General features: G+C 36.8%; 1 protein-coding gene across 2 annotated transcripts; it reads right to left on the bottom strand.

Moving 5' to 3' along the window:
• Nucleotides 1-1,510: 1,510 nt before the first annotated feature.
• Nucleotides 1,511-27,332, bottom strand: cd99 (CD99 molecule). Of its 2 annotated transcripts, XM_023297199.3 has the most exons (15): nt 27,110-27,327; nt 23,399-23,431; nt 23,254-23,313; nt 21,617-21,649; nt 21,169-21,216; nt 21,049-21,081; nt 20,561-20,608; nt 19,994-20,032; nt 19,445-19,498; nt 18,917-18,994; nt 13,951-13,983; nt 13,128-13,148; nt 5,125-5,244; nt 4,988-5,041; nt 1,511-4,050 (listed from the first exon to the last, which is right to left on the bottom strand). In XM_023297199.3, the coding sequence occupies exons 1-15, from the start codon at nt 27,171-27,173 to the stop codon at nt 4,022-4,024; spliced, it is 747 nt and encodes a 248-aa protein (XP_023152967.1). In that variant the 5' UTR covers nt 27,174-27,327; the 3' UTR covers nt 1,511-4,021. The 2 variants fall into 2 exon arrangements, with proteins under 2 accessions (XP_023152967.1, XP_023152968.1); XM_023297200.3 differs by lacking the exons at nt 1,511-4,050; nt 4,988-5,041; nt 5,125-5,244 and adding an exon at nt 9,642-12,348 and having other exon boundaries at nt 27,110-27,332.
• Nucleotides 27,333-27,845: the final 513 nt, after the last annotated feature.

Consider the following 27,845-nt stretch of genomic DNA (forward strand, 5'->3'; position numbering starts at 1 on the left):
CTCTAATCACAGTAACAGGGTTGCTAATCCATGCTAATGTTAGCCTTTTCTCAGGAGTAGAAGCTTGATATTTAGCTAGCTGTTACTGCTGACCAAGAGGGTAAACTTACTGATGGAAAAAGTCAAGAAAAAAGTGAAAATAATTTGTGTTTTTCTGATAATAGGCATAGCAGGGTCGCATGAGGTAGACATGAGTGAGTGAGACATTCAATCAAGGCTGACAATGTTCTGGAAAATATGAAAAATAGAAGAGGACATAGCTTTGCTCTACTCATTCTTTTGGAAAACTGATGATGTTAAATCCAGCGTATCGTGTGATTCACTGATTTCTTCTTCTGCCTACTAAAAAGGTTATGCTAACAGGGCTGTTGTGGGACACACATTCCATGCATAATAATTATTATTTAAAATATTATGTTGATTAAAAAAGAATATTCCCACAATAACATGAGACGTCAATGAAAAAATAAGGGGGTTTAGGTTTCATTTTAACTGTTTTATTTGAGATTCAATTTGGTCATCGGGAGGGGTGGGACAAGAGAAAAATGGTATTTTAGGGGGGACTCCAAACTTGTCTGGTATTTTAAAAAATATTTTCAAACATTGTTTTCTCCTAGTTTTTTTTTTAAAGATGTGCTCTAAGGACAAGTAAGCATGTTTCAGTATTTTGTATGTGGACTATTTGAAATTTGATGGGTGCGATGTAAAATGTCCTCCAATGCTGGAATGACCCTCATAGAGTGTGTTTTTTAAGACCAAATTCAAGTTGCATCAAAGCCATCTGTTTCATCAGGTGTCACAGATAAACATAGCTGGGAGTCATCTGCATAATAACAGCAATTTATGTTGTGCTTCCTGTAAATATTACCTAAAAGAAGCATGTATGAGGTTAAAAAAAAAAAAGTATTGGTCCTAGCACAGAACCCTGTGGAACCTCATGATTAACTTTTGAACAAACATGAGCAAATTGCAACACATTTTATGTGATTTTTTGTTATTTTGCTGTGTAATAGTGTAGCATGTTCATATGTTAAAAATTAGCTTATCAGTAAAAGATGTAGAATTGTGAGATGCCAACATGTTTCAGCTGTTTTTTTTTTTTTACTGTCTTGCATCCATGTCATGTGACTCACAAATTTCTTTCACTTTACATGTAAAAAGTCCACAACCACAGGACATTCACGAGGGCGACTGGGGTTTAAGGCCTGTGCTGGACCATAGCTTTGAGGCATTTTTGCTCATTGTTTTTGGTTGCTCTTTAGTTTTGTTAACAGTACGGAATTGCACGGTTCAATTTAGCTACCAAAAGTATTGATCATGTTTAATGATAAGATGGTTTGGGTTAAAACACACCTATTAAAATTCTAAACGCAAAGTTCTTTTCTGTATTGCTAGTATAACAAGTTCCATCTAAAGAATTTCACAATTGTACAGTTTTTTTCAATGTTGCTGTTTTTTTTAGTGATTTTAATATTTTTTTGGTGATGACAGAAAGGACAAAATACAAATAAACTGTACATCTCTTTATTGAAAACATGTCCACTGACAAAAGTAACATTCATTGAATCATCAGACGTAACAGACCTCCATGATGCTTGTAAAACTGAAACGAGTTTGAATATAAAAATCTCCCGTAAAATACACTTCAAACAGAGATTGTGATTGTCGATACTGAAAAAGCTCAAAGCATCAGGCTTACTGCAAAGGTTAGCAGGCATCTATACACATTATACCCAAGTATTTACAGCTCACAGGGATGCAACAATGTTTTAGCATCATTTTTCAACCAGAATCCCCTGATGTGAATTAGCTCTGATTTGATGCTACTTCATTTGCTCATTTATGACACAAATAAACTGATGACATTTTGCAAAATCTGATGAAAAATAAAAATAACTGTAGACAAAAGTGTGCAAACAAAAGAAGCTGGGTAATAAAACTGATACAACCTGCCAAAACTCCACATCTTTTATGATCATTTTCGTCTATAAAACCTTATTTTCTGCAGTAGAAACATATACTAATGTCAGTGCAGTAAAATAATTTGCTTCTAGGAAAACTCATTTTGTTGTAAGGATTTTCCAGAATCAAACCTGTTCGTTTCACTTGTCTTAAAGCTGCATTGATTGTTTTTTGGCCTCTAGAGGGCAGTACAAACAGTGTTTAACCAGCACTGAAAAAGCTGACGATTTAACCACCGAGCAATTTTAGTGTCCAGCTGGAGTTATGCTTGTGTCCTACTGAAAAATAAAAACTCCTGAGACAAAGATAGGACTTTCTAACTGCTAAATGCTTCAAAAAGAATGGTTTGTGCACAGTAAAATTACAACGAGCTAAAAGATTCTCTGATTGTTCACATTACACGTGTGACACGTAAAAGTTTTAAAAATATGATTTTAAGGGCCTTAAATGACAGACAAAAAAATGAATTTTGCAGTGCACCAACTTAGGATCAAACTCCAACACAACGACAAACAGCGTATGTTACATGTTTAGATGTGGTACAAAAGATCCTCAACAATCTCACACACAAATACACATCACTAAACTGTGTACATTTATTGGATGTACACATGTAGTGCTTTGTGTTTCATAAAAGCCATCTAGTCACATAATAATCAGCATTATATATTACAAAGCTCCTTCTGCTGGATTCATATCCAGTTACATGTGACGACATTGAGACACGTTTGTGTTTTGATGTAATCTAAATTCGAAAATGTTACATCAACAGACATTGAGAGAGTAGTATTTTAACGTTTAGAAAAATGTTGAATTCATGTCATACTTACCACTATGCTGCTGCACGTTTTTCTGCTCGAGGCAAATTTTTTTTCACTAATTATTTCTAATTGTGTGTATTTTGTCCTTTTTGAAATGACTGTTAAGCTTCAGCCTATGAAGCCCAATGCTTCCTGAACACAGACTGTATAGAAAAGATGCTGAAAAGTGAAGCTAATTTTTAATTTTTAAACCTGCACTCTTTTTAGCAGAGGGTAACTACTCTGAAGGAGTCTGATTGGTTAGAAGTCTATAAGAAAATTACCCTACTTCTGACTAAATTTAAAACCTCAGTAGACATTTCCCTAAACAGTTTATGGTCTAAATCATTAGCCTCAAGATTTTTTGAATACAGAATGAGTTTCAGTGAGTAGATTATGGTTCCAGTAAGTGTACAATAGATGACAAAACAGGGTATGTTTGTGATTCATTACATTCAGTTTCAGAAGACTAAGCTGGTGTGACCAAATTCCAAACTTGTAGCTTCAAAATTGTAGTCCATGAGCCAATTTGTGACACAATGTCCATCTTATAGATATTTGTTCCTGACACATACTTTTCACATTAAAAGCCTTCCAGAAGCTCAAAGGAGCTACTCTGTTCCTGAAAAGCTTTGAATCTGAAATACCAGCAGGAAGCTCTGAGTCAAATTGATGGTGACAGCCATCAGCAGAGTGGCCAGTATGGCATGACATTTTTTTGAAAAACCTGCTTTTATTGGAGGATTTTTTGCTGTTTTTTCTTTGTAATGTGGGTAAACCAAACGTTAATAGTTTAAGGTGCTAAAGATAATTCCGACAAATGAAAACATTTATAGTTTGTTCGATTCTTCTTCAATCCATATTCAAAGCTTTAAATTACAACATTACAGAAAAGACGCCTTATTTCAGTTGTATGATGCCGTAAACCCCAAACATGTATGTTAAACTAAACACGTGTATTACTATAGTGTAAGATGTAAAGTAAGACAACCTATTGTACTCATGTATGCAGTAGTTACACAGCCAAAGCACACAAACACAAAACCGCAATGTTTAAATCATCACTCACCTGTCTGACAACTTGATTTTGTTTAGTGTATGAAAAAATAAATGGTAGACGACTAGTTGTGTTTTCAGTTTTAAAGTCCAGTTCAAATTGTATTCATGGTTTCAACTGCACAAAGTCTCATTTTGTGAACCAAATAATCCACTTGATTGAAAGTTGAACAAAGTTCTCGTTGCAGCAGTGAAGAGGGCGTCTAGTTTGTACGGAGCAGGTTGCTGAAAACTGTAATGAAAGAGAGCAGCAAAGTTAAATTCACTACCTGCGTTTCACCACCAGAGGTCAGGCTACACACAGAGTCTGTTTGGTTACAAATTCCTTTACAGTCATTTTGGGTCTGCTGTATATAGTAAAAGAATGTAGTTTCTATTTTTTAGAGTTTATCTAAATGCTGATAAATATCTTGACCATCTACTATTTCCAAAATATACTCACAAAAAAGCTTAACAAGCAGCACTGAAGAATACAAGGACTTCTTGCAGCATTTCTGCCGTTGTTTTCAACTATGTTGAAGCCATATTTTAACAAGTGAATTGAAGCCAAATCTGATTCAGAGTTAAAAGCTAACACTGTGCAAGTGGCAACGTGCGAAGTGTATGAGTAGATAGCATGTCAAATTAAATGTATTTAAAGAGGATGAGTGTGTTTACACACTGGCATGACTATCTTTTAAAAACCTGCAAAATGACATAATTCATCAGAGCAAGAGTCAGATTTTTAAACTTACTCATCTGCAAAGTGCCTTTCTGTTGGAAAACTTAAAATTGTGATGTTTTGTCAGTGATTTTTTCATACATGCTTCTTTTTAGAATTTGCCAAAAATCTGTTTGCATTTCCATTTGTGACAACTAGATTCAGTATAACCCTCTTCTCTTTATTGTGAAACTCAGCTGAGATCAACAGTCACATGACAAAATTTGGGAACTTTTTGACTGAACTAGGCTGAACTGCAGGATGTGTCTATGCAGTCTGGAAAATGACCTGGCGTATGGAGTTTTTATTTCTCAGTATTAGGAACAACTGGGAAAAATGTTGTTCATTTTTGAGTTGCCTCTACTTCTAGTCATGGTTGTGCTGTTTCCATAGAGGTGCAGGACTTTATGTTGCAGTGAAAAATGAATCCTCAGGTTAAGAGGGTTAATAACGCAACAAAGAAACTTACCTTGAGGATCGGAGTTAGTACCATGGTGGCCTTTCCCTCTCTCTGGATCTGCCCCTGAACAAGGAATATTTTAATCAGAACGATCCCTTTGACAACATCTGCAGTAATCACAGACAAATAAAATAAAGGCCACTGACCTCCCTGCAGCTTAAAGCACAGTTTTTTCTTCTGGTAAGCAAAGTAACTGGACGCTGCTCCCAGCAGAGCGACTCCTATGGCGCTGGCGATTCCTGCAATCTGTCCAGACCCAGCTTCAGCTGCAAGGATGGGAAAAAAAAAAACACACTACATTTATTTCTGATCACTTGTATTCATGTAGTTTAATAGTATAAACAAATGTGTGTCTGTAGAAGCTGATGGCACTTTTTCTCATTGTAATCAATCCGCAAGAAACATTTCTTATTGCAATGAGATAAGATTTGAGAACACAAATGATTATTTTTTAACATTTATTTAACTGGGTTAGTCCCATTGAGATCAGAGATCTCATTTACAAGGGAGACCTGGCCAAGAGGGCAGCAGCATAGTCACTTAAAAACAATAAACAGCAGATAAAATTAACATTAAAACTTGCTCACATTTAAGACTCGCACACAGACAAGGTTGACTGTAATGATTTCACCAGAGCTTTAAACTCATTCAGTGTAACAAGGGCTTGAAGTTGAGATTGTGATTTATTCCAAGCATTAGGTGGCGAAAACCTAAATGCTTTCTTGTCCTGTTCAGATCGTACTTTGGGGACGACAAATTGCAGAGTATCAATAGATCGGAGATTGTGACTTCAGTGTTTCCTTGATAAACACAAGACAAATAGGAAGGAACAGTACACAGAATGGTTTTGTAAATAAACACATACTGAGTGTGTTAAGTGCCCGACGTCCAGTTAACTTTAGAAGAGAGCACACAATGGTGAGTAAGGGGACTACATCTGATAATGAATCTCAGTGCCCCATCATACACACTATCTAGCGTGCTAAGACAGTTAGCAAGAAGCCTTCATATACAACACATCTCCATAGTCAACAACAGGCAAAATGGTTGTTTCCACCAATTTCTGTTTCACACCAAAAGAAAAGCAAGCCTTGTTTCTACCATATACTGAATGTGCTCCTTAAAAGACAAATGGCCGTCGAATAAAAATCCTAGATATTTAAAAGTCGATACCAACTCAATTTGATGACCATTTCATGTTAAAATGTTTCCAGACAGTGCTGATCTTGCAGTTGTTGAAGTAGTAAAGAACATATTTTGTTTTGTCTGCATATAAAACAAGTTGCAGATTACAAAGTTGTTCCTGTACTCTATCAAACATAAGTTGTAAGCATATAGCTTAAATTGCAGATGGTTACTGCAGATGTTACAGAACTTTGCTCTTTTTAAAGATATGAATGAAATTATTTCAAAGAAGACTACCGTGACAAATGTTTGGCAGATTCTTGCATCTAACTGATTGGTAAGAACAATGTAATCAGTCATTATGTTATTGAGTCACACTCTCAGTGGCTTCAAGAGGAAATCTGAAGATAAGAATTAATAATGTAATCAGTTTTCTACTAATCTTAATGGTGTTCTTGAGAACAATACTTTGATAATACACTGCCACCTAGATTTAACTAAACAAACAGGTAAGATTCTTCCATTGGATAATTACTGCAGTGATGAATATGTTTAAGCTGGCAACAACTTATTTAACCCTAGCTAATGCAGTGAGGAGCTTCTCATTTCTCAAGCAACCATGTTAGAAGACATATCCTGTGGTCATGGAAAGGATGCTCATCTATCTCAGAAGGGTCAAATTATTGGCCTGTTTCAAAGAACACAACTCAGGAGATTTCTGAAACTACTGAAATCAGGTCAAGAACCGTCCAAGGCATTATTAAAACCTGAAGGATAGTGGTGCACCATCATCTTCGAGGAACAAATGTGATCAGAACAAACTCTTTGATGATCGTAGGAAATTAACAGTAGAACTCTCGGCTATGTTGAATAGTGAAAGAAAGAGCATTTCCACATGCACAATGCAAAGGGAACTCAAAGTATTGGGACTAAACAGCTGTGTAGCTCTAAGAAAACCACTGATCAGTGAGGCTAAATGGAGAAAGGCTTCAATTTAACTAGAATTCAGTTTGCTATGGAGCATAAAGATTGGCTTCTGGAGCAATGGATGAAGGTCATGTGGTCTGATGAGCCCAGATTTACCCTGTTTCTAAGTGATGGGCGCATCAGGGTTAGAAGAGAGGCAGATGAAGTGATGCACTCATCATGTCTAGTTCCTACCAGCCTGTGGGGGTTTGGGTTATGATCTGGGGTTGGTCAGGTTCAGCAACATTATGTTCCCAAAGAATGAGGTCAGCTGACTACCTGAATGACCAGGTCTTTCCATCAATGGAATTTTTCTTCCCTGATGGCATGGGCATGTTCCAAGATGATGATGCCAGGATTTATGGGGCTCACATTGTGAATGAGTGGTTCAGAGAACATGAGACATCATTTTCACACATGGATTGTCCTCCACAGAGTCCAGACCTCAGCCCCACTGAGAATCTTTGAGATGTGCTGGAGAAGACTTTGGGCAGCAGTCCAACTCTCCTGTCATCAGTAGAAGATCTTGGTAGAAAATTAATGCAACTCTGGACAGAAATAAAAGCTGCGACATTGCAGAAGCTTGCACTGCCACAGTGAACGTGTGCCATACTCAAAGCTAAAAGCAGTCCAACAAAATATTATTTATATTTGGACGGGCAGTGTAGCTTATGGAAGTTGTCACACCCTCAGTTCTCCACAGGGTGGCAGCCGATACCTTTTAATGCTAGAATCTACTAGAACTGGGGGAATAAAAGTCTCCAGGACACAGTGGAAGGAAAAACTACAGTAGAAAAGTTTTAAAAACATGAGCAAAACATAAGTAACAGAAAGACAAATCAGCTATGCATAAACCAGAACAGTGAATAGAGGAGAACAGGTCCAAGTTGGATTAAAGGCGAACAGTTACACACCCAAGCTCCAGGGCAGGGCGTGGAACCGAGGCAACACACACTGAAACACTCACTGTGCATGAATGCTAAGCCTGGCTCTTCGGTTGACTGGCACAGCTTTAAAGCCGCAGTGAGTCATGAGCGAGAGGAGTGTCTTGTGATGTGCTAAAACAGGGAGTCGTCCGAACATTAAAAAAACAGATGCATGAAAGAAAAATCATGCCAGCCTACAGCGTGACTTACTGCTGGGAAATGCTGAGCATGTGGACACCAACAACTATTGTTCTTTCCCCTCAGGACACCAGAAGAGTTACTTTCTGCTGCTATTAGAATCATGATTAAAACCAGGAGGGTAAATCAATGTGGCCACACACACCTTTCAGATCCTCGATTTCACTCCTTAACAGTGGTATACAAGTAGATATTTTTGCAGGATTTGTTTGGGTTTTTTTTAGTGTATTTTTAGTTATTATAGTATGCTATAAAATACTGAGTACATATATACTGTACATTCTTATATATCAAGATGTTAGAATTCATGGGGGTGTACAACAATAAAGAAAATCCTACATGAAAAAAAAATTTTCTTTAAAACTAGGAGTCAAATTAGTCTGTTGTTGCAAGAAACATATCAATTATTTCACAATATGAAGAAAAAAATGTGCTTTAAAAGTGGAATAAATTGCATCTCATTATAACACATTCTTAAAGCAGTTGGTTGTACAATTGTTATCAAAAAATACCACTGTTTTGCTACTACCGTTCCTTCATATGATTTCATTACATGATACATCTTTGTCACTTTTGTTAATACATATATTTTATAGTGCGGTATTATTACTGGAAAGTGTTTATATTGCATATACTTAAAATATACAATATTAGAAACTTTACATGTTACATATACATTTTTTTTTGCATATTCAAAATATTTCTAGCTGTATTTCTAGTATATACTATATATATATTTCTATATATAGTATTGTAAAGTGCATATTTTATATAGTTGTTACTTTTCCGTATTTTTTTATCTCTACTTTTGTTTTTCTTTGATGCGTTTCATTGAAAAATTTTGTATGTTATCTTACCTATTTTTTCATTTTTTTTTTCAAATAATTTTCTTATATTCATGAGAGTTGAAAACATTGTGAGGTTTGGAGCTATAGTGCAAGAAAACACAATTAATCCATTCCTGCTTGGTGTGAACTTTCACATTTTATAGAATAAGCAGCATTAAAAGTAATATTAAAAACACAACTATTATACTAACAAAACTGTCTTAACAGCCAATTAATTGGCTCGTTTTTTTGTCTATTAAATGTCAAAAAATGGTGACACAACCCAAATATATGGTCATAGAGGAGCAAAGACACCGGAATCGAAAGCGGGGATCAGAATATTTTGGCATATTTTATATAAAAAAATCACTCAAACTGATCTTATCAAAACAGTTGCTGAATTTGTTGATATTCAACTGGATTAACTGTTGCAGTTTTAGATTCAAAGTATATATTTTTCTGGAGATTTTTTTAGGCAGGAGTGTGATTTAAAGATTCAAAAATATGCAGCATTCACGTTTAAAATGAACTAAAATATGAATAATGTTAACTAAATATATACAGTAGGTATTAAACTGGACTGTCATGGACGATACCTCAAACAAATTGTCGATAAAACTCTGATATTCCACAGTCTTGTTTTATTTATTGTGCTTTACACCTCGCTTGACTGTCTTACAATGAATGTAAAAAACAACAAAGAACCCACTAAAAATAAACACACTGCCAGTCTCCAAAGAAAAAACAAAGAAGCATTCATAAGCTACAGAGTGCCAAGAGGGGAAAACCCCATCATCTGATCAAATAAATGTTTCTCCACAGACAGTAAGATGATAAGAAATGAGCAAAAAAAAAAAAAAACAAAACAAACAACAAGAAGGTCTTTAAAAGTTGCACCTCTCCATGCTGCATCTTTCAGCAGAGTGTTTGAATGCTGGCTATGCTAAGAATGTGTGCAGATGCTGCTGAGCTGACATGCACAGGCAGAAACCAGGTGTGTCCGGACACTCCAACAATGAATTTGCTTTCCGCAGACACAAACAAGATGCCACAATCTGCTGCCAATAGTGTGGTTGAAAGAAAAAGCCTTGACACGTGAGCTTTCTCTGAGCAGATTGAGATTCAGACACTTCATTTCCTCTCATATCTTATTTGCAAATAGACAACAACGTCCTGCAAGCATGAACAACAGTAAATCCACATATTCACAAGAAAGGTAACATGAGTTCAAATGCACAAGTGAGTCATGCCACATCGTGTACATTAGAGCTGGGTGGAGAGTTTAAAAAAAAAGGAATGTATGCACACACCCAAGTACAAGGTGTCTGTTAAACTTCACATGGCGGTGTAGCGGTGACAGATTTTAAATCTACATGTCGGTTCAATACCTTTCTACACCACAGAGGTCAAAGGACAGAGGGAGTGACTTTTTTCTTGGTTTCAATGTCAACTTCAACAACAACTTGCAACATAAGTGGCCTACTGTCAGCTAAGGAACACATGAAGGCAGAGGAGGTTGTCAACAGTAACGGTAACTTGAATTCACAGGGGAAAGCAAGTGCCTGTGTGGGTCTTCCCTGTGCGATCGGGTTTCCGCCCACACTGCAAAGGCATGCAGGTTTGGTTAACTGGCAGGATTAAATTGCCCACAGGTGTGAAAGCGAGAATGAATGGTTTCCATTTATCAGCTCTGTAGGTGAGTGGTGGTCTGTGCAGGATCTGCCCCCACTTCTCGCCGAATTATCAGACCCCAATAACAGTAGCCTCCATGTGATTCCAGCACTAGAATGTTCATATTGTTCAGATAGGACAATTTTGAAAAAGTGTGGCTCCAACCTAACCATATACACTGCCTGTCCTAAAAAAAAAAGTCGCCACCTGGATTTAACTAAGCAAATAAGTAAGAGCCTTGCATTGGATAATTACTGCAGTGATGAATATGTTTCAGCTGCAACAACTTATTTAACCCTAGCTGATGCAGTGAGGAGCTTCTGAATTCTTAAACAACCATGTCAGAAGACACATCCTATGGTCGTGCAAAGCATGGTAACCTGTCTCAGATGGATCAAATTACTGGGCCTGCATCAAGCAAAGAAAAGAGTTAAGAACCGTCCAACACATTATTAAAACCTGGCAGTGTATTTGATGAGTTAACGCGAGAGGAAGTTTGTGCTTCCAGTCAAAAATAGCTTTAACTGCACATTTGAGATGTGGCATTACCTCAGATCTCCCCGACAAACCAACCACTACGCCCTCATTTTTTACTTTGCTTCTTAAAAGTAAATTGAAACTTCAGGAATAAGTCAACAGGGACATAATTTCTGGTGTTTTGGGTGGGCGGTCAGAAACAAAACTTAGATTAAATATGTTCTGGGGTCCATTTTCACCAGACTGGAAGCATAAAAACTGCGATTTTCAACACAACTCCATATTTGCAAAACATACTTTAGCATGCGAGAGGCCTGGATTTGCACATACATCTACAATTTCTGATACAATTTTGCATCTTGTATTGTGCTCACAAGTCATGTTCTGCATTTTCTACCAGTAAAGTCACTTGTGCTCAGCAGTTGAAATATAACTCCTCATGTCTTAACAGAATATTAAAGATTAAGCCAAGATACATACTCCCAATAGTTAGCAACATGTTTGCTAAAAGACAGGTAAACTCTGCTATCTGCGGAGCCCAAATTATACACACTTGCTCAAACATACACAATTTTTTTGTTTGTTTTTCACAAGACAATAAGATTTTGTTTTTATGACACCTGTCGGGTACATAAATGTTTTCTTTTTATCAAATCTTTCGGGTGCAAAAACCAGAAAAACATACTAGTCACATGTATAAATTTATCTGTTTCATGAAATCTGTCCTTTCTTTTCTTGATACCCATCAGACATTAAAACATTTCTTTTCTTGACACGTGTCGGGTGAATATACATTTCATTTTCATGACACCAATCAGGTGTATAAATGTTTCATTTTACAGATCAGAAAAAGTCCAGGTAAACAGTAAAAAACTCCCATCTGTCTAATAGAAATAAATAAATCACAATTTCTCTGATTCCTGATTTTCAAACAGCCTAGTATCTAACTTTTTTCAAGACCGACCCATCAAACACAGTACCAAACATCTGTAAACCACTGATTGTGCAAACTGAGACCAGTCGGATCATAAACGGACTCATGGCATGGCTTGCAGCAGATCCATGGCCCTCTGTAACAGAGGCGTTATGACTTTCTTTAAATTGGACATCCACATATAGAATTCCTCTGGCATGTTAGCATTTAGCATCTTCAGGATTTGGCCCCACGGAAGGTCTGGATCTGCAACGACACAATCGAAGCAGGGTTTAGCCAGAGAAACCAGACCAGGGGTACCAGTGTGAAGAATATACCAGTAAGACACTCAGGCCCTCTGTCCAATAATCCTCAAAACCTACTCTGTCGGCTGAAATGCAACTAACTGATCAAACTACTACAGTCTTAGAAATCCAACAGACAATTCCCATGTCAAAGTCTGACAAGTACACAGCAAGGCAAAGAGCTCCCTGTGCTTTCAAGGTCACTAGCTTAACAAATCCACACGCAAGAGAAAAAAAGAAAAAACTACCGCAGAACAGAAGCAGTAAACACAACTTCCTCTATGAAGGGAAACAGGAAATTCACTACAAAAACTCAAGAACCGATCAATTCTGAAGGGAGTCCTTAAAAACCACACAGTGACACTGACCGATCACGGACACAAAGACAGGAAGCAGGACTTGGACATATGCTTTTGTCTCAGGCACTGAAACAGGTCTGCTGGCTGCAACTTCCAGCTGAAACACTGAAATGCAGTTCTTACACACGCTACAAGCAACTTTTTATCTGTCGAATTTTGTGATTGTCATCTGCAGCTGCCATTATTTAACTGTGAATGAATGGATAAGAAACAGCAACAACTCGTGTAAATGTTAGTGCTGCGATTGTTTCAGAGACAGCGGAGGGGAAGCACGTTTTCCATATTGTGCAAAGACAAAAATAAACAAATAATTTGAGAGATTGCCCAGCCTTAAGAGCTAAAAAAAAAAAAAAAAAAAAAAAAGATCAGGGATGGGATTTACCTTGAGGCTGATCGGCACCACCTGTGAGGAATACAGAATTCAAATCAAGTAGTCAGACATTGTTTTAAACTATAAATAACACTGTTAATAAAAGATGTTTCTATACTGAATTCTTATACTGAATGAGAGTTCAAGCTACGAAAATATTAGATTCATCACAGCCTATTATGCAAACAATACATCTTAATGTAATCTAACGCAAATTATTGTGATTTGTTAGAGGACATAATGTTGACAGTATTTAAATTAGTAACTCATAACTTTGCATTATTATATTCTAGGGTTTTAACTTTAACGTTTAAATTAGTCGGGTGAATTAGTATTTGAAATAGTATCGCAGGGTCTTAATCTCATTATTTAACATAACCTGGCAAATTTGCATAATTAATTAAAAGCCTTATTTAAATTAATGAGGTAAGTTAGCATATTATATGGCATAATGATGATACAGAAAAATTTGCATAATTAACATTTTTAATATTTCAACTTGTTAAGGAAATTCATAAAGCGTAACTTATTTCTCTACTGGAACAGAAAAAATAAATGTATAAAAAACTGTGACTTTAATAATTCTGATTTATTTTTTTGAGATTGACCTATTGAATTTTTTGCATCTGTTTATTCTTATCTTTAAGCATGGTATATAAATAAATATAGTTCCTCTTCTTATCACCTTTATTATTCTCATTGTTGTTGTTGTTATAAATTATATGACCATGAAAATATGCTAATGTGGAACGTCAGTATAATCTTGCTCTCCTTTATTTAACTAAAAACTCTGATTACAGAGGAAAATAAAAGAAACAAAAAGACAAAAACTCACCCTGATTATCGTAGTTGGAGTCCACTGGACGACCTGGATTCAAAAGAGAAAAGAGGAAGGGTCAAGTCAACAGAAATACTTACAGATCAGCATTACTGTTTCATCACTGTGTCCCCTTTAATACGAGCTGGTTTTCATTCATTCATGAGTAAAAGTTCAGCTTAGAGCTTCTAAGCTGCAGCTAATAACAGGTTGCTGTAGCTGCAGCTTCACATATGATCACACGGTCACATTCGAAAACAAACCATGTGGTTCTGATTGTAACTGAGGGCCTGTGGGTTTTTAGTTCCTTTTCTCTACTTGGTCGAAGAACAACTAATTGCTTCCATGCGCCAACAAAACAACAGCGTGGAAGCACAAAGGCAAAAAGCAGCCAGCATCTGAGTCCATGAAGACTTTTCCAGAAAGACAATAAAAGCAGTCAGTTTGATTTAAACCAACTGCTTTTATTTGTCATTCTGAAAAGGTAGCAACACATTTTTCAACCCACGCAAAATACACTCACTAAACCTGAGTAGATCAATTAAAGAATAGTTGAATAAACAATGAGCAATTTGGATCTATAATATTCAGCACTCATTCCAAAGCATTGACTATACACATATTTTTTTAAAGCGCCTTAAGGGATCATATCTGAGAAAAAATATCTGCATGGAAATCTGTGCTCACAGACGACGACTAAGCAAAGAAACTGATAATAAACTGCATGAATCGATACAATGACAGCAGGACATTTTAAAGCAGGGCTGCTATTATCCTGCATGCTGTACTTATTAGAGTGAAAAGAAGTGAGTCACAGCATATTAGTTATTATTCAAGGTGTCCGTAAAGTCTGGACACAAAGGGCATCTCATTAACTATACTTTCTTTGCCTCCAGAGGTTAAATATGGCTATTATATTAAATATATATTTGATTAATTATCAAATATAAACTACCGTTCAACAGTTTGGGATCACTTGGAAATGTCCTTATTTTTGAAAGATAAGCAGTTTTTTTTCGATGAAGATGACATTAAATGAATCAGAAATACAGCCTAGATATCGTTAATGTGGTAAATGACTATTCAAGCTGGAAACAGCTGATTTTTAATGGAATATCTACGCAGGGGTACAGAGGAACATTTCATGCAAACATCACTCCTGTGTTGTAATGGTATGTTGTGTCAGCTAATGATGTTGAAAAGCTGACTGATGATTAGAAAATCCTTGTGCAATTATGGTAACACATGAATAAAAGTGTGAGTTTTCATGGAAAACATGAAATTGTCTCAGTGACCCCAAACTTTTAAACGCTAGTGTATAATAAATTCAATATATAAAAAAAAAATATTGAATAAAATGTTTTTGAAAATTTAATTTCTTGAAAATACGTATTTTTGCCTGTGTCCACACTTTAAGGACACCCTGTATAATTCCTGATTGTCAAAACACAATTTAGTTTTCCAAGAAAAAACTCTGGGCTTTAGCTTTACATCAAAACAGATCACAAAGGGTTGTGCAGTAGTTAATTCATATTTACACTCCACCTGATGGTTCATGAATTTGAAAAAAAGATATATTTAAATCTAAACTCAATGGGGTTTTACTGCAATAGATTGACACTTTAATTCTCAAGGTAAGAGGTCAGATTTTTCAATTTTAAAAACTATCATTTGCAGTGCAGACAGGCTTTGTACTTTCAGGGTTTCTGATGTGTAACTCAGTTGTATGCTTTATAGTATAGTCAAGGAAGTAAAACCACAAATTTCTTTAACATTTTCTTTCTACATATAGTGAGCAGCATGTTAGCAGAGCAGCATCAGCAGCTCCATTGTCTTCACAAGGAGTGTTCAAGAACATATTACGCATTAAGCTGTAGTTGCATTTTGGCACCTTTCAAAGCCCAGTACACTCAAATCAGACTTTGGGTTGTGCTTGTGGGTATGTATTGTGGAAAAAAAGGGGAGCCGGATAGACATCTAGATTGAATAAATCTCTGAACCCCAACCTGGGCTTGAAAGGCATGTGATCTTTAGAAAAAAATACCAACATGACACTATTTACAAGAGCCAGAAACTGTAACAACGGATTGAATAATGAGATTTTCAACATTCCGACGATTCTGGAACAAATCATGAGTAACGTACAATTCCATCAGTAAAATTAACCAAATCTAATCTAATTTTAAAAATTGGCCAGAAGTGAATCACTTGCACCAGATTCTGGAAACAATTTTGCACTCCCAGAGCAACTGGGCAGCCACGACTGAATGAAAGGTGACCAACAGTCTTGCCACAAAAATTCAGATACTTTCTAAAATTACTGAGCTGTACACAAAAGCAGGGAGGAGGCGATAAGAGAGACTGAGAGGAAAATAAAAGGGCTGAATCAATCAAATGAATGCAGAATGGCTCAAAAATAAACAGCAAGATGACAGCAAGTTGTTGGAAGACACATTCAGCATTTTTCTCAAGGCAGTGTGAAATTATGTTGAATGTATAGTAGTTGTAAAGATAGAATCAGTTAAAGATCTTTAACATGTGGAGCCACCATTTTTTATTACAGTACTGATTACCTGTTGATCCCAGATTTTCTTGCTTTTTGCAAAATAAATAATCAAAGAAATTCTACTTTAGTTTTTACTATTTTTGTGATTTATGGTATTGTAACTGTGTAATACTGCACAGAAGACATTTCGGAGTTCTCCTTACTTCTAAAAATGAGCTTACTGTCTGTGAAATTCCGTCACGGGCAAAAAGAAAAAGAAAAATCCCTGAAACTGCTTGGAGTTCGGAGAGTTAAAATAGAAATATATCTGTTACCTCAGACACACAAAACAAACCAAAAACAAGAAATACTTCTATGAGCCATCCTAGAATCCCAGACAAAGGTAAAAACAAAGTCCACCCTGACTTGGTAAGTTTCAAAAGCCATCCACCAAACCTCTACATAAGGAAAACTAAAAACACTAAGGACAAATTACTGTATATGATTTGGAGTGAATTGGCCGAAACTCATTAAAATCATCTGTCTTAATGTAACATAATTTAGACCTAATTTGAATTCTTCACATTAAAAACCCTACATGATGTAACACAGATCTAATGTTTCAAACACTGCATGAGGGGGCAAGTTGTGGTTCACAAGAAAACCATGAAGTCTGTGTGAAACCAGTCTGAGCTCTGCATGACTCCTCCTACTGCCTCGATCACACATTTCTATTTTAAGTTGGCATGAACAAGTATTTTCAGTTCCCTTAAGGCAACACGGTTGAAAAAATGGCATGTAGTGTATGTAAAACCTACGTAAACACTTAAATCAGAAGTGGTTACCATGGCATTACATAAACGGTTTATCACTCTCTTAGGACATATGAAGCCTTTATGGCAGCTCAGTTGAGTCAGAGGTAGTGAAGGACAACAAAACACACACAAAGGAAAGAAAGGACAATGAGTACATTAGGGAGTTCCTGAAATTTAGTAAAAACACACAAGCGATAAACAAAGAGTGGTTAAGGGCGGGGCAAAGACTACAAATATAAACTGTATATACTGTGGCAAGGAAAAAGTAACTGTTTGGAATTATCTGCATTTTTGAATAAATCTGATCTTTCTCTGAGCTATGACTGTCAAAACACCATCTATTTAAACTAGTGATGCACAAATTATTATTTTTGTCCACACTGGATATATCACTCAAACATTCACAGTGTAGGATAGTAAAACCCAGCGAACCCAAAGACTAGCATCCTCAACAAAAGACTGGTGAAGACTGTGGCTCCTGTTAGCAGCTGACTAATTTGGTGAGAAGCTACTTGTGACTTGAGTCGTCACGTGTTGTGTCTCATTATGAAATATGTGTTTTGAGGCACCGGTTTTATTTAGTTAATTCTGTGCACTGGGCACTAGTTTTTTTATTACTTTCTGTTATTTGTGGTGGATGTCGCTACTGTGCTTAAGGTTGGCTAAGGAGTTTAGTTGCTTTGTTTTTTAGCTTGTTTAAAAATTCTGTTAGCCTTTGTTTGGTTTTAATTTGTTCTTTGATTTAGTGGCATCCACCAGTCTTGTTTTTCTTAGTTTGATCATTTTTATGTTAAATTTGTCACTGAGCAATAAATTGCTTTACCTAAACCAACAACAACTGGTTGCTTTTGTTAGACCCAGCCGACCCGAGCAGTTGGGTCGCCTGGTTGTTATTGTTACAACCCAACTGCTGTGACCGTAACAGGATTCATTCTCCTATTCTCTTTTCCCTCACTTCCTGTCTCTGTCCAATGCCATACTGGCAATAAAAGCATAAAAATACCAGAAAAAGATTTGCATAAATATTAAGAGTTTATCAGTCCACCAGTCACACAACTGTCTCAGACTCCAAAAGCACAAAGCAGAAATGCTCAGTAAAGTGGGAAAAGAAGCCCAGGATGACAGCTTGATGAGTTGATAACATTTGTGGCAGAACACCACAGAGGAAGACACTCCAAGAGAGCCAGTCACAGCAGACATAAACTGAAGCAGGTGTGTAAGCAACAATTTCCTCTAAATATTGCCTAAATCTGATGCATAGCTACCAGAAACACTTGTTTAGGTTTGACTGAGGGTCCGCTTACTTTTCAAAGACCAAAAATTCAATAATATTTGTTATTTTTGCAGCTTCTGGCTCTGACAAATAGTGTCATTTGGCAATTTCTTGAAGATAACATGCCATTTAAACCCACCAGTGTGTTTTAGGATACAGAGGGTTGATAGCTGTGAGCTATGTTGGACTGTAATACATCACCAACACACTGAGATGGGATTTTAGGATGTGGGGGAGCTGTAACAAATCAAATGTATATTTAACGTCTGCAGTGTGTGAGCACTGGCTGATGTATTCAGGTGACATTTGATCAAGCAACTGGCACTATAACCCAAAATAGGGACATGAAAGTGACTGCAGCAAAGCAAATAAAACTCAAATCTAAATGCAGAAATGACGTGGAAGTCTTACGTCCTCCGCGGCCTCCATCAGGCTTGTAGTCTCCACCACTAACATCGAACAAGTCTGAGTCGTCAAATGATCCACCTCCTGTAATAAATCAACAACATAATGTGTAAGAAAAAAAACATCAGTGAGATACAATCCATCGTCACATCAGAGTACAAAAGCCTTCTTGGTTAAGGTGTTGTACACCCAACGCAAGCACTCTCACAAGGAAATTTGAGCCTGAACAAGAACTGGTTTACCCCCTTAAACACAGCTCATTTCATATTTTTCCCCTCTCAGAACAAAGAAAGTCATCCCTGGTGACAGTGAAAGAGAAAGTTTCTCATTCTTTGTTTTGTGTTAAGGTACATTTCAGTGATTCTTATAGCTCAGCTTCCTATCAAATCACAATGGGCCCAGCGGTGGCCATGTGAACATAAATCCAACGTCTCATTGACAGCCGATGTTTGCCGAGCTGCTGACAGATGGAGTTAATACTTGTGTAAATTAAGAAGTAAAGTTAGTGAACGAGTGAAACATTTGTAGACTCACCTCCTCCACCTCTTGGTGGGTTGACAGCAGGTTTGTCAGGTTTGGCATTGGGATCTGTGGATTAAAAGAGAATATGAGCATCAGTAATTGAATAAAAACAGTAAGACAGTGGATGCATTATGGGGTGTGGCATTAAAGCAGATTTTAAACTGTAGAAATTGACAGCAACATTTAATGTAAATAAGAAGAAATCATATCAAATGCAAAAATATAACAAACATATCCAGTAACAGTCATGTGCAATAAAAGCTTGCTTGTAATTATTTTTTCAACCTCCCTTATGAGCCTGCAGTTGTTTTGTGACCTTGTGTTGACAAGTGGTCTATTAATATAGTTTATTATTATTATTATTATCACAGAACCCTGCACACATCTACAACATGAGGGGAAATCTGAAGCCTACAGTTACAGTTAGAGCTATAGCTGGACACCTACTGTTGTTTAACGAAGGGTTAACTACTAAGGGCATGAACGAATCAGCTATTCCAAATGGTCATTCCCTAATTAGAAAAAATCCTTGTTTCGGATCAGCCAGTCAGCCAACTTTACCTGGTTTGAGAGCGTCCTCCAGATCAAATCCAAAGCCACCTGTAAATCACAAATGCACAAATTTTAAATCCTGAACAAGTGATAGTTGCTCATATACACTACCGTTCAAAGGTTTGGGGTCATCCAGACAATTTCATGTTTTCCATGAAAACTCACAATTTTATTCATGTGCTGACATAATTGCACAAGGATTTTCTAGTCATCAATTAGCCTTTCAACACAATTAGCTAACACAATGTAGCATTAGAACACAGGAGTGATGGTTGCTGGAAATGGGTCTCTGTACCTCTATGTAGATATTCCTTTAAAAATATTCATTTACCACATTAACAATGTCAAGGCTGTATTTCTGATTCATTTAATGTTATCTTCATGAATAAACTGCTTATCTTTCAAAAATAAGGACATTTCTAAGTGACCCCAAACTTTTGAACAGTAGTGTACTTTGGGGAAAAGTTGTTTACATGGAACATTCCTGTTTAGAATCTGTTAGCTGATGTCTATAAATCAGAGCATACAGACAAAAAACCACTGGAGGCCAGTGGGTCACACATTATTCCAACCTACCGGAATCTCCGGAGCTCGGTTTCTTGGGTTTTTCAGGTTGTGGCTCATCTGTGTAATTAAAAAAAAAAATTTAAAAAAATAAATGTTTTTTTTTTTTATATATATATATATATATATATATATATATATATATATATATATATATATATATATATATATATATATATATATATATATATATATATATATAAAAAAGGAATAGGGTCATTCTATTTCAAAATCTGTGCAGCTGATGCTAGTTAGCATTTGTCTTCAGATATCAGACTGACGTTTTAACCTTATAAAAACAGTCCAGATTAATTAGTGAGACGACTTTCAGTTTGTCATGTTTATGTTTAAAGTGATCAAAGTGGATATCTGTGCTTGACAGTAGCATGACACGATTAGAAAAAACAGTAGTTTACTTGGTGAATCTCTCTATGTTTTGTCTATCTAATGAGGTTACTTATACATGAGAAAAAAAAATCTACTTCCAAAGTGTAATTTACCTGGTCCAAATGCATCCAAAAGGTCTAACCCACCTGAAAGAGAAAGTACCAAAAGACCACATGGATTAATCCAGTGAAACCTAGGAAAAAAGAAGTGGGTCCCGCATTATTCCAACCTACCAGAATCTCCAGAGGTTGGCTTCTTGGGTTTTTCAGGCTCTGGCTCATCTGTAGGAAAACATATTTGCTTAGACAAGGACAACAAATCATACATACAACTAGTGATAAAGATTAGCAGGACGTAAAAGTGTGCAACACTGAAATTCCATTTCTTCAGCTTTTTCTTCTCTTGTTTATTTCACCCATATACATAAAGATTTCCAATTAGCCACTTAATTTTTATCAGTATTGATTTCAGGTCACAGCTCCATGAGAGACAGAATGAAAAAAGACTGGCATGTCTTGCTTTGAGTTATGGAACCCGTCAGTCCGTCTCTTCTGGGTAGCTAATGCTGGTTAGCCGCTGTCCGAAGGTATACATAAATTCTAAAAACAGTCCGGATTAATTAGCAAGCAGTTTTTGAGCTTGCTGTGTTCAAAATATTCAAACATGCAAAGTATATTTTACCTGGCCCGAATGCATCCAAAAGGTCTAACCCATCTGCAGGAGAAAGAACCAGAAGAGCACATGGATTAGTCCAGTGAAACCATCTTATGCAAACTGAGCTGTTACATTAAAAGAAATGCAGATTATTCACAACCTGGCCTTTTTCATGATTAGTTTATCAGTTTCGATGATGAAGCCACTTGTCTAAAAATAAAATAAGTTGTCTCCTGTGGTACAAGTATTTCTGCATAAATAAGAACTGGAACATCATCCAACCAACTTTTCATACAAGCACTCAGAGCAAATACCCAGTTAAACCAATGAGATAAAATATTACACTTAGACATGTAATTACTAAAGAAAATGATCTATTATTAATTCAGTGAGTGGCAAAAGTATGTGAACCTTTGCTTTCAGTCTTTGTGTGACCTCCTTGAGCTACAATAACTGCAACTAAATATTTGTGACAAATGTCGATCAGTCCTTGGACTAATTTTAGTTCCTTCCTCCATCCAGAACAGTGACTACTCTGAAATGTTGCTGGGTTTCTTCACATGAACCGCTCTCTTCATCTCTTTGACTTGGTCATTCCAAAACATCAATTTTCTTGTTCTTTAACCATTGTTTGGTAGAAAGACTGTTTGCTTGAGGTCATTGTCTTCCTGCATGGGTTAACAGATTCAAGTATACAGACAGTTTATACAGTCACTTCTGCTTTTACGTCTGATTAGGCAGGTTAGACAGTCAGCTGGACCTGTTTCAAACCTGTCTGATCACTGTGTGGTTTCTTCGTGTGCTCTTTTGTAAAGCTGGCAAACATAGAGGGTGCATCAGCAATGACCACAACTACAACAAGTTAGGGCCATAATGAAACCCTACATGCCAAGTTCAAGGAAATCTTTTGATAAAAACAATATGCTGGGGCTTGGGCTTTGGTCCAACATTAAAATGCATATTTCCCTCAGATATATATGTATAATATGCTCACAAAATACATTCAGGTATTTTCCAGATGTTTTCAGATTCTAAGAGTCTTGTACACTGACACCATGGCATAAACTGGGAAGCTATTCTTGAAGGGTTCTATACATGAGATCTCAAACATTAACACAGCATTATCATAAGAGCAAACAACTAACTCCTACGTAAAGACAGAGGAGAATAATGACATTCTAATGTAATGGCTGGGAATAAAGTCACACTCCATGTGTGTGTGTGTGTTGAAATACGTGCGTGCTACTTCTTGTTAGTGCATGTGAGATCCTCGCTTTGAAACCTGCTAGCCCTCCCTAGACATAAAGCACACTGTAAAAAACAACAACAAAAGAACTACACTTTGTATTATATTTACGTACTTAATTTAAACAAGTTTTTGCTTTGGATGGCATTCAGATATGGCTTTGCTCTCACCATATAGAGCTGTGAGATGCCGATTTAAATGCTAACACTGCCAACAGAGTACCTGTTTTTGGTCAACGTCATCCTTTAACACTACATTTCTTTTTGCAACCAAATCTTGAGCGTTTCTCTCCTGTTGATCACTTTTTGTTTTCTTTTTTTTTTGCCGTGCACATATGGATCCTGCATGTGAACAAACCCTGTATCCAGTAAAAACAGTAAAAAAAAATGTAATAATCAGCATAAGAAAGGATACAAACCGTCATTTTTCGGCTTCTCTGGTATCTTTGGCTGCTCTTTGGGTTTTGGAGGTGTTGGTGCTGAAGAAGCAAAAAAGAAATGACCGGTGTTAGGAGGTCTCCAAGTTTGACAGTGAAATATCCCAATACGGAAAAGCGCACTCACCCACGTCATCAAGGGCATCAAATAGGTCAAATCCTGTGTGAAGAAGACGGGAGGAACATGATTATAATTCGACAGTGGACTAAACAGTTTAACCTGTGATCCAGCTACAGTATGTGTCTGCAATCCACTGAACTACCTCTGAGTCATGGTATTCTGTGTTTGGAAACACATGTGGTCTGTGTTTGAGTGTTACAGGGAGTTACACAGTGTATTTGCTGGTTGCTATGGCAGCACCGACTGACACACAGAGCAACTCTAAATAGCATGAGTCACTAGTGAACAGAATACCAGAGTAACACTGACTGACAGTGTGGAAAAAAAAACAAGGACTGGTTAAAGCTGTGTGCATAAGGCAATTTAGTTTGTTTCATATTTTTCATCTGACTTCACTACTGATAAAAAAGAAAAAAAAAAAAACTTCTTTCACACTAAAAGTCTTCCAGCAAATAAAATGACTGGCTGCTTTGCAGCTGCAGAGAAAATGATCAATTTCTGCCTGAATGTGCTTTCCAAATCAATCAGCTGAAAAGACAAGTAAACAAACAAGAAGAAAACATGGGACACAAGCTTACTACACCCAGCCTCTTGTCATACATAATCGTTTCATACAATTTTTAGGTCCATGACTGTGGCTTTTTGCAAGATGTTTAATAAAAGAGACTGAACTGTCAGTAACTGTTTGGGTGGATCTTTGGCCATTCAAATTAATGTTCAAAGACGTTTCATTCCATAAAGCTTAAAGCTACAGTTCTGTCACAAAGCGCAGATTTACATACAGACCAGCTGAGCCCATTCAAACTTGATTACTTCCGTTTTTTGTTCCACAGTGAAACTGCACTAAAAGTATATCTGTTTTGAGGCTTTTGGCATTCTTTCCATGTCCTACAAGCTTTTACAGCATAAATAATGATTATCAATAATATTTTCTGATTATGGTGCTGTAGGTGTGACTGCACTACAAAAGGTCTCCTTTAACCAAAGCGCATGCCGATTACTTCGCAGTGGCATGCCACTGGCTTCCTCTGCTAGCCCTCTTCCGGTTTTATACAGGAAGCACTTACAGATGAAAACAAAGTAGAGCAAAGAATACTTAAAATGTAATGCATGTTGTGATGCTGAAACCTTATAGCTGCAAAAGCGTCTGTATATTTTGCTCTGTAATCCTGTCTGTTGTTTTTACCTTTGATCCATGAAATGCATTTCTATTCCACATCAAAACAGATATGTTACAACCTCACTGCCATATTCATCCATTGTTCTTGTCAGTTTTTATTGTCACAACACTGCTGTAATAAACTTTCCTGCCCTGCAGCAATAACTGAAGTTACACCATATGGCTTTAAGTATGTGGACCGACTCATCACAAAGGTTTTTCCAAACCAAAATTGAAAAACAGTTTTTTATAGGGCCACTTCTTGTTTTCAGGGACTGTTGATTATACTGAGCAAGCATTTTAAACATATCAGTTTTGGATTTTTAAGTATTTTCTCACATTAAATAGACCAAACAATCAACCAGTTAATCCAGAAAATAATCGACAAACTAAGTGCTAATGAAAACAACCATTAGCATTCACTGTCACTTTACACAGTAAGGCCTTATAATATTACATTATAGAAGAAACCTAATAAATTCAATGATTTGTAATGTACTTTTTATAAGTCAAACTTCAGTCCAATATTCACCGAGTAACAGATTTTCAACATATGATAGAGCATTACCACGGGACACCGTCAAAACCATAACTGTCACACAAGGTCAGCATGAACTGCTAAAACTGTTGACACTACAGTTTAAACTCTGGGATAAACACGCTGCATAAAAATAAATATGTTTACTGGATGCTGTTTGACAGATTGTTTCCAGTTCTTGCTGGCAAATATTCCAAAAAAGGGGGAAAAAACTTACACTTTCTATCCAAACGTTATGATATTAGCTTCCACTGAGGACACTGAAATCATGAAATAAACATTTTTAGCAAGTCAGGATTTAGTGGTCGAAGATCTTTGTGTAACAATTGTTAAAACCTTGTTATTAATGAAATCTGCAGTCAGCATCCTCAAGTCTAGAATACAGCTGCACAGAAAAGTGTGGGAACCTCAGGTCAGTTTGTACTGTGTGCTTTTTAAAGTACAATATTTCCAAATATTCCAAAGGCCACTTCATATTTACTAAATCGCATTAAACAAAATAAACAATGCCTGTGACAGAATCAAAACGTCTGACACCCTGTCTGTCAGTATTTGATAACACATTCCCTGAAAGCAATCTCAGATTCCAAACATGCTAACAGTGTCTGGCTTTGATTTAAGAAAGTTTTTGTATGCCCTCTCTGCCTCGCAGACTTCAGTACTCTTTTACCATCTTTAATGCACTGCTTTAATGGATTATCAAAACTGAGCCAATAAATGTACAATATTTTAGTCATTTTTCTCAAGAAAACATGTCAAACCCTTAAGACAGTTTTTTATGCTTTAATACAAAATCTTAATCAAAACTGAAGCTGTTTGCATGAAAACCGTGAGAATATTGAAAAGCTTGCCATGGGGGGAAAAAATTTAATTTACATGTGCATTAGGAATGCAAACTTAGCCTCAATAACTGATTAATAATCATGAATTACAGTGGATGTTTTTCCATATGCTGACGACACCATATTTAGGTGCTGGCCAGTAGCCATTACCAGCCATAGAAGTTTCTGTCATGTGGCCCTTTGCTGGCTGCTCTCTGCAAGTCAACACGGAACTGCCTGTAGTCTAAGTGGTATAGTATTAAACACAGCGGCGTGGAGTATATTTTCAAACGTGATAGTAAAATCACATCCTGTTTCATGTAAATGGAAAAAATACAGCTTTGCAAATAATTACTAGACCAATGTGACAACAGTTTTCTGCCTCTTCCTTTGTTCGTGATGGAGCCAAACAGCGTCTTCTCCATAAAGCTGTAATGGATGCTTATTCTAAGATGGAAAGTGATGACTCTCTTGTTGCATCCCTCTTTGTTAAGCGCCAAGATGGCCGTCTACTATTTTCCCAAGTGTCTTCTTTTAGTCATTGTTAAACGATTATGTAGTTTGGATTATCCATTGATGGTGACTCACAAAATGTTTTCGGCCATCCAGTGGAAATTTTTACAGTGTCAATAGAGACACTATTGCACATATGGAAATATTGTAAGCCTGCTGTTATTGTTTAACCCTGATACATTTAAATCAATGTGGGAGTACTCTTTAGACTTTGTAAAGAAATCAACATTTCAAAGCTGTTTGTATATGCAGTGGAGTTTGATTTTTGCTATGCCATTTTGGCTGAATAAAGCCAATCCAGGTGAAAACTTGGACAACAATTTCTGGTTCAATGCAGGGACGCAGTTTGCAGAAGTCAAAATGTTTACTTTATAAGGAGGTTAGCTTTAGCATAAATCAGTTCAAGTTCTGTCAGCTCAGCTCCTTTCACAGCAAAGTCTGTCAACACCAAAGAACAACAGCAGTGAAATGAGCTGAGGCACACACTGTCGACATGATGGAAACTATTATGAGGTAACTGAACTGTTTTTGTGGAGAACAGTGCAGAAAAACACACTTTAACACTTACGCCAGGTTAGTAACTAAGATAATAGCCCCAGCTGGCTTGCAGAAAAACTTTACCCGTCACTTTGACATGCGAATATACAACAATACAATTTTAATAGAGACTCAAAGAATACGCTTACCGTCTTGTGTTAACGTCCCAGCAACAAGAAGAAGTAGTAAAGCAATCCTGAAACAGAGCTTCATGTTGGCTGTAATGGAGTTTTTCTTAGCGGCTACTTTGACTTTTAGCTACTTTTATTCCTAGCCTGGTCGCGTGAGACCAGTGAGGCCAGTATTTGCGGACAGTTTGTCTCCGGACTGAGAAGCTCGTCTGGTGTCCCGTTTCAGTTTATTATAAGTCAACTTTGCCTATGAAGGACAGACTGGGTGTGGCAGCCTCCCAGAGGGCGTTACCGGCTTGTATAACTAAATGTTGAATTAACCCTTTAGCCTGTTTAGTTACAGTGAATGTGCGTTGATGCTTGAGCGTCTTTTTTCGCCTACTTCAAGAGAAGCCGAACTCCGTTTACAAATTGTACAATTTAACGTTTTCGTCCTTGCCAACTACAGTACCAGTCATATATAACTTCATTTAAACGGGTATGCATTTTAACTACTTTCATTATTACTTTCGGCATGTGTTTGATAGTAAGTTAAGGCGCTTTATTACTCGCGTTCACGTTTTTCCCACACGGACGTAACAGCAAGCGGCATAGTTGGCTTATGTAGACTATGTGCTGCAGCACTGTAAAAACGTTTATTTACGGCACAATTGGATTGAGATGGGGAGAAAGGATGACGCCGGATTGACCAGGATTCCTTTGTTCTTAGTGTAATTGACAAAGTATATGGCATGATGCGTGTGTGGCTGCTATG

This window comes from Amphiprion ocellaris, chromosome 24, assembly GCF_022539595.1.
Source record: "Amphiprion ocellaris isolate individual 3 ecotype Okinawa chromosome 24, ASM2253959v1, whole genome shotgun sequence".
NCBI lineage: Eukaryota > Metazoa > Chordata > Actinopteri > Pomacentridae > Amphiprion > Amphiprion ocellaris.

What these genes read in the sequence shown, in the direction of transcription:
- cd99 (XM_023297199.3), bottom strand. Translation starts at nt 27,173, where the DNA reads ATGAAGCTCTGTTTCAGGATTGCTTTACTACTTCTTCTTGTTGCTGGG. An exon ending in GCCAACCTCTGGAGATTCTG is followed by an intron (nt 21,082 to 21,168) that starts GTAGGTTGGAAT and finishes TTTCTCTTTCAG; the next exon opens with GTGGGTTAGACCTTTTGGAT. An exon ending in GTGCTTTAAGCTGCAGGGAG is followed by an intron (nt 5,042 to 5,124) that starts GTCAGTGGCCTT and finishes TTCCTTGTTCAG; the next exon opens with GGGCAGATCCAGAGAGAGGG.